The sequence below is a fragment of the Anabrus simplex genome, chromosome 2, assembly GCF_040414725.1.
Source record: "Anabrus simplex isolate iqAnaSimp1 chromosome 2, ASM4041472v1, whole genome shotgun sequence".
Lineage (NCBI taxonomy): Eukaryota > Metazoa > Arthropoda > Insecta > Orthoptera > Tettigoniidae > Anabrus > Anabrus simplex.
The window spans coordinates 987,832,881-987,847,723 of NC_090266.1; the positions used below are offsets into that span (position 1 = coordinate 987,832,881).

At 42.1% G+C, this 14,843-nt stretch overlaps 2 protein-coding genes across 3 annotated transcripts in view; one reads left to right on the forward strand and one right to left on the reverse strand.

The window, feature by feature from the left end:
- The window catches only part of LOC136863754 (constitutive coactivator of peroxisome proliferator-activated receptor gamma), a 1,011,420-nt gene that overhangs the window by 455,046 nt on the left and 541,531 nt on the right, over nucleotides 1-14,843 (forward strand). The gene's annotated exons all lie outside the window — the stretch shown is intronic.
- Nucleotides 1,126-14,843, reverse strand: part of LOC136864906 (uncharacterized) — a 349,415-nt gene continuing 335,697 nt past the window's right edge. Inside the window, exon 15 of the mRNA XM_068226495.1 lies at nucleotides 1,126-1,986. Coding sequence (XP_068082596.1) covers nucleotides 1,526-1,986 — 461 coding nt within the window. The 3' untranslated portion in view covers nucleotides 1,126-1,525. The remainder of the gene's footprint in view (nucleotides 1,987-14,843) is intronic.

Here is a 14,843-nt window from a genome sequence, read left to right on the forward strand (position 1 = left end):
TTGAGCATTGAAGGAGGTGTTATGGAAAAATCACGTGACATAGTTCGATCCCTTCACCTTTGAAATCTGTAATGCCTCTAATTGAGCAGCTAGCACCCTGACTTTGCATGAGGTGATATGAGGACTAGAGTTGAAGGTTCATGCACCTGCCCATAAACCACACATTTTCCAGTAGACGTTATGTGTCTCATCCGATGGTGTAAAGAGCACCGCCACTGGTCTGCGGACAATTGTAGATGCTGTATGATGTAGCAGTTAGATGGGAAGTTTTGAGTGTGGTGAATGTCAGGCCAACTATTTATACCAGCCTATACAGTGCCCACAGTTAAATTTGATTGGGGTGGGGTGAAAGTTTAGGGGATTTTTCATGGGAGGGACAGGATTCTCTTGAAATATTAGAGTATGTTAAAGCCAGAAGGATTTAAGGACAGTTTGACTGGCTGCATGCTCTCTATGTTGGAAGACCAGTTTGGAGGTCATCGCTATGTTTCCGCATGATAATGCTTGCTGCATGAAGCAGGGTCTGTTTGTGACTGGTTTATAGACAAGAAGGTTTAAGAAATGGACTGGCCAATCCAGAGCTCTGACCTCAATCCTGTTGGAACACCTCTGGTATGAATTAAGTTGGTGACTTTTCTCCATACCCCACTGATAGACACCTCTAACTATGCTTGCTACAGTGTAATTGATGCCTTGTTTCTTTATACTAATGAAATTTGAACTATCTACTGCTGATTGCTCAGGCCTCCTGAGATTGACAGGAGACACGGTTCTTCTTCTGCCACTTTTTTCACGCTCTGGTGGGGTTGTGTATGTGAACTGTGTCACGTGTGTAGACTTGGCCCGGTTCTACGGCCGGAGGTCCTTCCTGATGCTGACCCTTTGTGGTGAGTTGTATGTATATGAAAAGGAGTTCATTGGGACAACACTCAGTCCAAGGAATTAATCAGATGCAGTTAAAACCCTCAAGCCAGGCAGGAATCAAATAATCTTTTGTTATGTAGGATTATGATGTGTTTCTTGTTTTGACGTTTTGGTGCAAGAAAACATTAAAAGTGTCATGACATTTATGAGCTTGGTTTTCATGTGGTTTTGAGACAGTAGTGTATATTAAATCAACTAGAGTGAAGAGTACACTGTTTATTTGTTTTGTAATAAATTTACAAATATATCATATGAATAAATTAAGATTATTAGTAAATTTTAAGATACTTTCATAAGTGGTTGGAATCTTGCATCTTCATTTGTTGTTAAACTAGATTAGATTAAATGAAAATTTATCTCTCAAACTATCAGCATTTTCTCTCATCAGACATGCTGTCAATAATGCATTAATAAATATGCGTATTTGGCCATAAAAATCAGTAACTCAAGCGTTTAAGAACCATTATGAGAAAGTACAGTTCTTTGAAATCTGTCTCTGTTGTTGAGTAATTGACATATTCTTTGTCTTCTTTATTTGAACACAGACGAGACTCACTTGGGTGCAATGTCTCTTTCTGTGACAAATTCATTGGGTGCCACTTTATGAAGAGTTAGAAAATTGAATGGCATCAGATGAAGGGTATGTGTTTCCAGGACTTGTTTTATGAGTATTTGGTGCAAAGTTCTGATCATGTCTATGTTTTCCATTTCCTAGCATTGAATGGCTGTTAGAGCTTTCTGTACTGCTTTCATGACCCATAAAAGATGGTGTTGTTAGTCCAGGATTAGGAATGTAAAAAGGCTCGTGGATTTGAATATTAGGTCTTCTCTGCGACCATCTGACTGATGACTGAATGTGAGAAATTTGCTGATTAGATTGAGTTCTAGTTACGTCTTGTGATGGATTCATTTCAGAGCAGGTTTTGCTGGCCAGTTCAGGTATAGCTACTCGACCTTCAAATAATATACTTCCAGTTTCGGTGTCGCGGATAAAGAAGAGGAATGGCCGATTTGGATGGAATTTAGGAAATGATTTTCCCATCAACGGAACAGCAATGGCTCCTGAAAAAGAAAGACATTACCCCTATGACAATAGAAACAATATAAAATAAACCAAAATTTCTAAATAGTAACTTAATTTTTATATTGTGATGCAGGTTTTCAAAATGTTTAATAAGTGCCTACAGTGGCTGCCAGTTGGGTAACAGTTGCTTTGGTGCTCACTTCCTGTACTTCTAGTAGATTTACAGACTTGTTAAGGGTCAGTTTTTGGAGAAAACTTACAGCACTCCAAATATCTTATATTAGTAGTTAATGTGACAGTAACACACACAGCTTTATTATTATCATAGTAACTGCAATGAAATATTACTGAGGTAATAAATCAAGACCCCCAATGAGAAATACCGTAGATTGGAGGCTTAGATCCTTGTTACAGTACTCCCAGTTTCCTCTTGTCCTTCCATTTTCAAGAAAGACCTACAGTGTGAGTTCTGTCTGTTAAGTCTTCAGCATGGAGACTGTTTAGATCCACAGAAAGCACACTGGAATGTTATGCGGTTATAGGGAAACCACGAAAACCGATGGTGGCAATACCCATACTTCAGCAGCTTCTATACTGTCACAGCCATTTTTGTGACTGGGACTTCAGTGGAAACTACAATTTTGCTATGGCCTGTGCCAAGAGACAGATGCAAAAATACTGTATCCATCAAGAAATAGCAACATGCTAAGAGCGAAGAAACTGCTGAATAAAAGTGGCTTTATTCAGTGTGGTCTTAAGAACATTAAATTTGTGACATATAATACATTTTTACATTGAAGGCACAAAGGAATAAAATCAAATTTTTAACAGATTAACAAGTGTCATATGCTATCCTATACATATCCTATTGTCTAGAAATTCTTGCCCAGTAAACAGTTTATTCTTGTCTTTTGTATAAAAGACTTACATTATTCAATTAATTGATTCTAGAATATCTAAAGGAGTATTTAGTAGTATGTGTGAGTTACATTTTATGTATTTGATAGGTGAAATGTATGTAACAGCTGATAAGTTTTAAAAAGTCTTCTTGAAGTTTGTTTCAAATGTTACACATTTAGGTCCACAGGTGATGACCTAATAGTAGTAATTATCCCAGATAATCCACTTAACCAGTGTATTGTACCATTAGACATAATACTAGGTAGATGTTAACTATATGGTCAAGTTCCTGTACACTTTTCCTTACTGATATGTCCCATAATTCCCAGTAATTGCTTATGACAAGTGGCAGAGAGATCCACTTATGAACATTCTTTATTGCAGGGTTTTAGCATAATCAGGTGGTAAAGACTATGAAGACAGAACAAACACATATGGAAAGGATTCCAAGGGGTCAGTGGATAGGAACTTGTATTAATCTTCATCTTTTTGTCTCTTTCTCTTCCCTGTATTCATACAACTTTGTTATGCGTCCTACACTTCCCACACATCAAGACTAAAGATTTGTCAAGATGGCTCCCTCAATGAGTGTTATTTCCACCCTCCTAATGAAGTAAAGAAACAGAAACAAGTTCATCAGTAGACAAGAAAAGAGGGATGTAGAATAACAGGGATTAACAGGGGGAGGTGGGAACTTGTCTGTTTGAAGAAGGTAGTGTATAAGAATGTGCAGATTATCTTGTTTACAGTTGCCCTTGTCTTCTTTTTGTGTTGCTCCCTCTTCCCATGCTGACCTGTCATTTTGTTTGTCCTATTGTGTTCTTATTCATATTTTTATCTTTGTATACAGGGTGTTTGGGAGAAGAATAAAAATAACCTTATAGAAGACAGTTCGTAATTTTTTTTACATTTAGCTAATGGTTTGTCCGAGGGAGGAGCTGTGTGATATTTGTGAGGTCGGTAGTAGTTTCGTTTGCCCTTCGGCTTATACCCCCCCCCACTGTACATGCTTCAGGCAGTATGCATGCATAATGTATAAGAAGTAGTTCTAAGTACATCATTGCACACCACTTCACTGCAGCTTCAAGATGTATTCTGCATGTGTAATGTTTAAGAAGCAATTCTATGTACATCACTGCCCTGCAGCTTCAGGATTTATGCATTCATAATTGCAAGAAACAATACTAAGTACATCACTGCGCTCGACCTTCTGGTTGTATGCATGCATAAGTTGTATGAAAACATTTTATACACAAGAAGCGAACGTCTTTACACTGGACTGGAAAATAATGTCACCAAAGCCCTAAGTCATTCATAATTAAACACTACCTGAGCTACAAACATCAAGTTTTCAACTTTATTTTTTAAATAGGACATTGTTTCAACATCATAATGCCCTATCATTAATCAGCAGAAAAAATATTTTCTATTTAGCTACCAGTAAGTGGAAAGCCATTAAACATTTTAAAAAACATGTTAGGTTTCACTAAAACAGAAACTTAGAGAATTTATTGAAAATATAAAAATAACCTTCAGTGAAATTTGAATTGTGTTCTTGACATAGTTTTTTGATGAACTGCAACGTTCAGATCATACTGCTTTTAAGAAGCCTGTTACACAACCTGAAACTGAGACTATCCACCAAGGCTTCTGCTAGCACTACATGAAAATTATGCAGACCGCTGTTAAGAGTTCCGTGAATGGTTTCTTATTCAACATGAAACCAATTCTGAATTTTGGAAAACAATTCCATGGACTGATGAAGCCACATTTAAGCTAGCCGATGGAGTGAACCGGTGCAGTTGTGTTTACTGGACCAGTGAAAATCTATATGAAATGATCTCAAAAGAATTAAACACTCCTAGTGTAACTGTTTGTGATGACATTTGGAGTGGAGGTATCGTAGGACCATTCATTTTTGAAAAAATGTTCACCAGCGACGAGGATCCTCAGATATTACAAAGCAGCCACCATTTTGCCATTATGCCGTTGATATGGCAACAAGATGGAGCACTGCCTCATTTTGGTAAAAGTGTGAGGAACTTCTTTAACGAGCAATTCCACTAATGTATTGGCAGTTGTGGCACAATATAATGGCCACCTAGACCTGACACTGTGTAATTTCTCACTAAGGGGTATCCTGAAAAATGATGTTTTTGCTCACTTGAAACGGATTATCAAACAGACCTTCATGTAAATCGATAAAATCGTGAGGAGTTTCTGCCGTAAATCGGTGCCTAAACATTGTCAATTGTGTATCGAGAAGCAGAGCCTGCATTTTGAACAATCACTGTAAAGAAACTTGTAATCAGATGTGAATTAAATGTAAGGAAATGTTGGGGAAGGCAACTTTTTGCTTTCCATGCCCCAGTGTGCTAAGTTGGGCTCATCAATTGGTAAATAGCACACCTACCAAGACGCATGGCTAGTGCATACTGTGGAGGCCAATTCCAATTGCGTGGTTTTCATTTCCCTCCTCGATTGGGGGGGGCACTCAGAAGGTGATGCCTTCTCTCTGGCCAGGAGATTTGTGGGGGTTTGGTGGGTTGTGGGAGTAGGTTGCAGGGAGATGTGAATTGACTTTGTAGAGGAGGGAGGGGAGGGGATTTTTACCTCTCATTTACTTATTCGTTTAGTTATTTACAATTACCAGTACAGTACACAGTTTAAATTGGTGTTGGAGAGGTACATTAACTGGTTGACAAACACTATTACAATGTTGTACAATACAATATGTTATTACAATATTTACAACACAATATATACAGAGAGCTCATTGCATTTTAAGTTACAATTAATTTAAATAAACATAATATATATTTGGTTATAGTGTGGTCATAAATTACATGTTACAGAATACACAGGTGTTAGTTGATTAATACAAAATTAATACTTAATTGTTTAAAGGGTAGAAAAATAGAATGATTACATAGAGGTTAAATAAAATACAATGTGGTCATAAGGGTTCATTATATTACATATAAAAATATATACAGATGTTAATTGTTTCTACTGCAGATTAATACAAAATTAATATTTAATTGTTTATAGGGTAGAAAAATAAAGTGATTACATAGAAATTAGAAAGTTTATATTTGGATGCAATGAGGTTATATATATGGGATTGATGGTGACATTGTGGAAAATTAACATAAATAAATGACATCTATATAGTTGCACGAAGTTTTATATATATATATACACACAATTATTATGACAATTAATATGTACAGGATTATTGGATACATAAATAAATAAGCAAATAAATGCAGTCTTATACATGTTAGATATATACAGGATTTTTTGTTACAATGTAGCAAATCTAATACAATAGCTAGATAAATAACAAATATTTGGCTGTGGTTTGGATTGTTAGTTTCTGCACACAGGGCAGGAGGACAACGGATTGAAGGAGGGAGTGGTGAGGATGCATGTGCGTGCTCCCAAGTGTTTCATGTATTGCATTATTACTAATGGGGGATGGGGGTTATTGTGGTTGGGGCGATGGGATTGGAGAGTTGGAGGTGGTGCAGTGTAGTCACAGTCCTCAGGGTGGCAGCACCTCAGAGTGGGGGAAGGGAGTGGTATAAGTGGAAAGGTGTTTGGATGAAATGTGGGAAGGGGGGGGGGGCATTGAGGAGGTGGTTTAGGGAGGAGTGGTCACGGTCGAGGGCTCGTTAGTAGGCACGCTGGAACTGGGTGAGTACGTGGGAGTCAAGTTTGGGGAATAGAAATATGTTGTGGAGGTCCGAGGTGGGATAGCGGAATGCGAGACGGAGGGCATGGCGTACGGTGCGTCGTTCTATGGAAAGGAGGGGGCGATAGAGGTTAGGGTTGGATTTAGCTATGGCTATAGCTAAGGTGGTGAGTCCGCAGGTTATGAGAGGTCGAACAAATTTCACATGTGTAGAGGAGGAGGGAGGAGTGGAGACCTCACCATGTGCCAGCCAGGCGGTGCACCAGTCGGGCACGGGTGGCTGTCTTGGACTTGAGGTTTTGGATGTGGGGATGAAAGGTTCGGTGCTGGTCAAAGAGGATGCCGAGGTATTTTAAGGTGGGTTGGGTGCGGATGCAGGTGTCCCAGACTTTGAGGTTAAAGTGGTCAGGATTGCGAATGGTGCTGGATTTGCTGTGTTTGCAGCGGAAGAGGATGGCTTGGGTTTTATCGGGGTTTAGTTTTAGGGGCCACCAGTTGCACCAGGAGATGAAGATGTTGAGGTAAAGTTGGATGGTTCAGTTGATGGTTTGGACTGAGTATAGGGGGGGCCAGGATGGCTGTATCATCTGCCAACTATAGGAGTTGGACGGGGGAAGAGGGTTGTGGGATATCAGCTACGAAGTGGATAAAGAGTAACAGGGAGAGGGGTGATCCTTGGGGGACTCCAGTGAGAGGAAAAGGTGGGGAGAGTCGGTTGTTATGGATATCTGGGAAGTGCGGTTGGTTAGGTATGAGGATATCAGATGGGTGTAGGAGATGGGGAAGGCGAAGAACCTTAGTTTAAAGAGGAGCGCGGGATGCCAGACGAAGTCGAAGGCCATATGGAAGTTGAAGGTGATTAGGAGCATGAGACGAGCGTGGTTGAATTTATTGGATGTGGTTTGGATGAGACGGAGGAGTTGGTCTTCAGCGAGAGGGGTTAGGAGATAGTTGGATTGCAGGTGGGAGTGGACTAGGATTTTGTCCAGAATTTTGGCTAGGACTGCGATCAAGGTAATGCAGCGGTAGGAATCAAGATCAGTAGGGGGTATACCATATTTGGGGAACAGGAACATTGTGGTATGTATCCAGGAAGTAGGATGGATCCTGTGTGAAGAATGAAGGTGTAGAGGTCGGCCAGTAGGGTAAGGAGGGATAGCGGGGAATGTCGAAGATGGAGGTAGTGGGTTTTTTCGTATCCGGGGGCTGTGTTACGGGATTTGGACAGGACTGTTTGGATTTTGGTAGGTCTGATGGTGGTTTCAAAGAGGTTGTGGGAGAGGGTGTGGTTGTTTGAGGGGGTGAGTGGGGGGGAGGCTAAGGAAAGATATAGTGGGGTATCGGTGTTGTCAAAGTTGGAGTCAAGGTGGGTATTAAAGCGGTGTGAAATGCTGAGCGAAGATTTCCAGTTTCTCCTGGGTGTTGGCTGGAGCTACTCTGAAATGGGTTATGGGGTATTGGGGGGTGGGTTTAGTCCCGAGGAAGCTATTGAGCTTTCGCCAGAATTTAGTGGGATGGGCGTGGAGGGAGTTCAGGTTAGTGCAGGTTTGGGCCCAGGTGCAGCGGGAGTGGGCTGTGAGGTAGTTTTTGATGGTTCTAAGTGTTTTCTGGTGTAGGCGAAGGAAGTAGAGGTCACGGGTAGTGGTGAATTCTCAAAGGTAGGATTGTAGGATTGGGAGAGTTTCTATAGGTGGAGGAGGGGGGGGGGGGGGCAGTCGGGGCTGTGAAGGAGAATGTAGGGTGGTGGGGATGCTGGATTCTGAGGCAGATGTTATGGCAAAGAGGATGAACGTGTAGAGGGTATCGACAGAAGATTGGTCGGTGAGAGGGTGAGGAGGGTTCTCTAGGGCTTTTTTAAGATTAGTTTGGTAGGAGGGCCAGTCGGCTTTGGAGAAATTAGAAATGGGGATTGGGGAAGGTGGTGTTGGCTGGGGGTTTTGAGGATGGGATTTGCAGGAGGATGGGAGGTGGTCGCTTCCTATGCTAGGGAGTAGTTGGATGTTGAGAATGTGGGCTATTATAGCATCTGGAGTGGTATTGGAGGCGGGACGGGTGTGGCCGAGTATAGGGATTAAGGGGCAGTCTCTATCACTTAGGAGGGTTTAGAGATTATTCAGCGAGCTCGGTAGCTGCAGTCGCTTAAATGCAGCCAGTATCCAGTAATCGGGAGATAGTGGGTTCGAACCCCACTGTCGGCAGCCCTGAAGATGGTTTTCCGTGGTTTCCCATTTTCACACCAGGCGAATGCTGGTGCTGTACCTTAATTAAGGCCACGGCTGCTGCCTTCCCATTCCTAGGCCTTTCCTATCCTATCCTCGCCATAAAGACCTATCTGTGTTGGTGCGAGGTAAAGCAAATGGCAAAAAAGAGAGATTATTCATTTCATTGCGGGTTCTAAAGGTGAGGTTCAGGTCGGCTAGTAGTAGGAAGTGGGGAAAGGTATCGCTCAGGTAGGTTATGAAGTCTAGGGGAAGGGGGACATGAGATCGGTGGTATATGGTGGCTAGGTGTAGGATCCTGGAATGGAAGTAAACTGTGATGGCTGGGGATTTGGGGAAAGTGAGTGGGTTGAGTGGGGTGTGAGTGTGGATTGGGAGCGATATGCGGGTGGCTATTGCAGCTGCTCCTCGGCCCATATCAAGGGTGTGGTCTGCTCTGTGAATAGTGAAACCGGGAAGGCAGGCGGACTGGTGGGGGCATAGCATGGTTTCGTTGAGGGGGGGGTTATGTGGGAAGGGTATTGGGTTGTGAGGGCTTTGAGGTGTAGGCATTTGGACTGGAAGGGCTGGATGTTAAGGAAGATGATGGAGATGGGTTCCGGAGGCCGGGATCTTCTTGTAGGGATAGGCTCCATGGTTAAACAAGGGTCTCAAGGCGGGTGAAGTGGAAGTGGGTGTTAAGGCCGGAGTGGGAGGTCTGGAAGTGGACGTTTTTTGGTCTGGTTGGCAGCAGTCTGCAGTTGGGATAGGACTAGGGGGCGGCGGTAGGGATGAATGTTGAGGAGGGAAATAGTTAGGAATTGGATGATGTCTTCAAGGGTAGGAGGTGAAAGAGGGATGGGGAAGGTTGTGTTGGGGCATCGATGGTTCAGACAGGGGTGGCTAATTCATGGTGGTCCTCGGGTGGTTGGGGGTGGGATTTGCACTTAAAGGAGTAGGTGGGGTGGGATTTTCCGCAGGTGTTACACTTGGGGGGGGAGGTGGTCGCTGGGGCATCGGGAGGTGGTGTGGGACTGCGAACAGTGGCTGCACACTGGATGCTCGGCGGTGCAGTGCGCAGTATCGTGTTTGTTATAAGATAGGCAGTGCTCACATTGAATAGGTTGGGGGACAGGGGCACAGGAGGGTTCCACCCTATGGTGATTCCTGAATATAGAAACCCCACTTTCCAGGATGCGATCCACGTATCCTCAGAAATGTCGGGGTCGGCCCCCCTGGATAACGCAACTAAAGAGGCTGTGTTGCGGGGGGAGAGGGCTTTTAAACTGAGCCGAGTTGGGAAGCGCCAACTGAGTTGGTATGTTGACGGGCTGCGTCCTCATCATTAATCTTAATAATTACCCCATTATTAGTGGGGCGAATATCTGCGATGTCTTCCCGCCTGAAGTTGAACCCCTATCAAAGGGTAGGAAGGGTCCACCTATTCAATACCATTACAATGTATACTGTCTTATAAAACTGGGACTAGTTTCAACCCCATATATATTGGGTCATCTTCAGCCATGCTCCAGTTGGAAGACGTAAGCACACATATAACCATTAATAATATAAACACTCTGGAATTCCACGGATAATTAAGACTGCAGGGGTCTGGAGCCGTCAGTCTCTCATTAAGACTCCGTTGCCCCTCCACTAGTCCGTATCTTATTACGACATTTTACCTGAAATTATACTGGTCTGCAAAACTTGTAAGACATAGTCAGGGTGGAGTTTGTCTTGTCCTCTGAAAGAAAATTTATACAGAATGCACTCTTGTTAGCAACTCGTTTGAGTGACCAGAATGCATCTGGTTTCTGGCAACTACAAGACAGACTTCATAGCGACATGTCATCTAGACATGCATTCACGGGCACATGGCCTCAAACTTAATCGATAGCCATCCAGCCATTTCATTTTATTCTCTAAGGTGTACATAGTGTTTGTGCATTTTGTTAATCATGAATAATTTAAATAAATGTTTTATTACGTGTAATATTGGTGAATGACTCGGCCCTATGGTCTAATCACGTGCATGACCAAATTACAGTCCACTACCAGAGTAATTATCGCTGTTCAGTATCACAACATGTGTGCTACAATATTCATTTCGTCATTCCCACATTTTTTGGTCCATTTCTGGATCCGATATTACATGGTAAAAGTGGAACGCGTGTGAAACATCATACAATGCAACGTGGGTCTCTTCAGTTTAGAATGTCGATTCCTTTTAATTACCTTTTCCTTCCATTATTTACATTTGTGTGAGCCAGTGCTTTATGTTGGATAAGAAAATCACAAAGCTAATGAAGCAACGGGGTTATCTGAAAGGTAGAATCACAAAAATCAAAACTTTAATCGAAAAGTACGACACTTCTCAAAACCTAGCAGAAATTAGGGTCAGATATGATGCACTTATTGATATAGAAAGCAAACACGGCTTAGTTCATTGATATAATTTACAGTCTTAATTTAAAACATTGATGAGATCCGAACAACATCCAAACTTGAAACTAAATGACACATCAAAACTGCTGTGGTTGATGCCGAACTATTTTGTCGTTCCTACAGCAGCCAATCTTCTTGAGTTGATCTTGGAGTTGGTATCCTTATCTGTGTAGACGAGCAACATGATTGGAGTGTGGCTGAAGATGACCCAATATATATGGGGTCAAAACTAGTACCAGTTTTATAAGACAGTATACATTCTAATGGTTTTGAATAGGTGGACCCTTCCTACCCTTTGATAGTGATAAATTGTCAATACGGACCATAATGAAATTCATAACTTATGAAGTTGAATTGCAATAATTTTGTGAAAATGGTCCTGGGGTTGCGATATTCAGGGGCTGGTTGGAAGAGTAGGATTTAATGGGTCCCGAGGGGTGCTTTCTGGAGGGTTCTGGGGTTGGAAATGGTTTTTCGGGCTCCTGAGAGGGGGAGGAAATTCAGTGGTGGAGGAGGTGTTATGTGTGGTGGGGAGTCGGGTTGTTGGGTTCGAATCCATCTCTGGTCCAGTGAAGGCAGGTGTCTGTTCAGTGCCTGGAAACTTCATCCTGTGTGTATTATTCTCTGTGGGGTTGGGATGGGTCGCTTAGGTACCACTCGAGAGGAATCCCAGGTTTGTGCCGGGGTTACTGGCAGCTGATGGGAGGTTCGTGAGATTTGTATGGGGTCGGTGCTGGTGCACATCACTGAGCGGGAGTGGGTCGTGCTACTTTGCATGTAGTTTGTATTGGCCAGTGTTGCTAATCTGGTTGTGGTTGTAGTGGTGGAGCTGGTAGTGGCAGTACTTATGGAGTACATTGTGGTCCAGGTGAACACGTCACTGTTTTAGGCACTTGCAATTCACTACATTAATGGGGCATTATATCGCCCAGTGTTCACTAATAACTTGTGAAAGTATATGGGTAGAATATTCTGTAAAGCTCAAGTGAAAAGGATGCGTTGTTCTAGATTATTACCCTGCGTTGCACAATATTACATCGGATTTATACATCATATTTACAGGTAATAATAAATTATATACTATTAATTATGTGTTCTTACATTAAATAAAATTGTATTAATATATATACAACAGACGTATCGTAACATAACCTCACATGTTTCGATACACAAGACAGATCATACAACACACACATAATAAATGTTAAGACTACAATTTATACCAAACAAAGTCCGTACTGACAACCTGTCATACATAAGTACGTAGATAATAATAACAACAACAACAACAATAATAATAATAATAATAATAATAATAATAATAATAATAACAACACCTACTAATCAAGCTTGATATTTTCACTATTTACCCATGGTTTTAGAGAATTGTTTCCAAGTTATACTAGTCCATTACACTTGCATCAGTATCCCCCCTATAACTTGAAACAATTTCAATAGTCTATCACACTCGTCGACTTTGCCTTGGTCATAGATTACCGTATAATCTCGAATACCACGCGCCACCGAATAAAACCCACACCCTTATTTTGAAAGAACAAAATTAAAATAAAAAAAAGTGAAGTCAAAATTATTTACAGTCTTTACTAACACACATCAAATGATTAGAAAATACAAATAAAAGTAAACGAACATTTCCAGAACGATATCCACCGAGTTCATTCCCACAAAATGTCTTCATCACTGCCATCCGTAGCATCAGAAATGCTACATTGCCTGAAGCTCATCCATATGAGGTCTCCAGGGATACGATTACATGCCGTCAAAATCCACGAACACAGCAGCTGAACTTCCAGGCGCTGAATGCGACCAGTTGGCGTCAGTGTGTGATTATCAGCCGCCATCTATTCTGTATAGAGCTGTTTCAAGGGTGCTTTAAATGGATGGTTCACGCAAACATCCAGCGGCTGTAGCATAGACGTCATAGACGGAATGACTGCTAGGTTGGTTTTCCCATCCTTGATATGTTTCTTCACAGCGTCTGTTGTGTGGCCGCGGTAACTGTCGAGAACAAGCATGCTCTTTTGTTCCAATAATGCACCAGGGCGACGTTGCCAGACATACTTTACCCGGTCTTCCACAAGTGAACTGTCCATCCAGCTGGAGTTCCAAGATCTGACGATAACACCAGCGGGTGGATTTTTAGGAAGCATCTTTCGCTTGAGAATAATGTACAGCGGCAATTTGGTTCCGTCGGTGAGAATACACAACATTACCGTACACCGTTGTTTTTCATTACCACCTGTTCTAATGGTAATGCTTTTTGCACCCTTAACATTCACAGTCCTGTCCACTGGCATTTCAGAGTAGACTGGCGTCTGATCTGCATTGCCATTTTGGGAAAGCAAATATGCATTTTCTTTTTGCAACCAAATTATGTGACGCTGAAACGACAATAACTTCTCATCGTAGGCACCAGGAAAACGCTGTGAAATTGGGGTATGCCTTCGTACGCTCAACCCATTTCTTTTATAAAAATTACAAACCCATCCTCGGTTTTCCTTAAACCCTTCTGATGAAAATTCCTTTGCGATCTCTAATGCCTTTAATTGACACATTTCGGTTGACACACCATATCCCAATTCCCACCTTTCTGTCACATATTTATCAAGTTTTTTTTTTCAATTTCTGGAAACTGTACACTCAGTCCACGAAAAGCTCTGCAATCACCACTACATGTTAATAGCACATTTTTCTTCTCTAATTGCAAATACACAACTCATCAATATCGTATTTCCTACCGGTGGCACAATTTCCAATAATTTCGGCTTCCCGAACTACTTTCAGTTTCTCACTCGCAGTAAAAGATCGCAAACGCTTTGTGGAATTCATGTTGATACTCCGAGAACATGCGTTAGACTGACGCCAAGCGCGGAAGTAGCATATACTGAGAGCAGAGAGAGCATTGTTGCCAAGCCGCGCCGACGGTGATGCCCAATTTATGCGCATTCGGAAAGATAAATTTCCCAACATTTTAAATAAGACCCGCACCCAATTTTGGAAGTAATATTTTCGAAAAAGCAGTGCGGGAGGTATTCGAGATTATATGGTATATCTTATCTTTTCCTCGACGTTGCTGGATGTGCTCTTCTCCTCTTGACCGGATCGTGCTGTGTCGGGGGTCGGTATCGTCTTGCCACCAGCCTCCTCCTCAGTGGTAGTCAATGTGTTCTCCTCCTCATGACCGCATTGTGCTGTGTCATCAGTAGCCTCTCCTCCAGGTGGACCCGTGGCAGTACCAGGCTTACTCTGTATGTGCAGCAGTTGGGTGACTTGCTGCAATTCTCACGGGTTATTTTCCAGTCTCCCGTGAAATTCTGGAAGGCTCTCTTTAATCACCTTCAGGTCTAGTTGTCCTGTATTGCCAGTGAGGTTTAAGGTGTTTGAAGGCGTGGCGATAGGTCCTGTTCAGTTTAATCTATCTTCTACCGTATGAAGGATGGTCTCTCTCTCATATTCTGTACATCTCCCTTGAAGGTCGAAATACGGTTTTCTAATGTTCCTTCAATGGCAGAAATATGGCTCCCAAAATTTCCCTCGATGTAGAAATTCTTTCCTCAACCTATTGTTTGATGTTGGAAACCTGGATTTCTGCCTCTCCCTTGAGGTTTGAGATGTCCCTTTCCAGCTGGCTTAC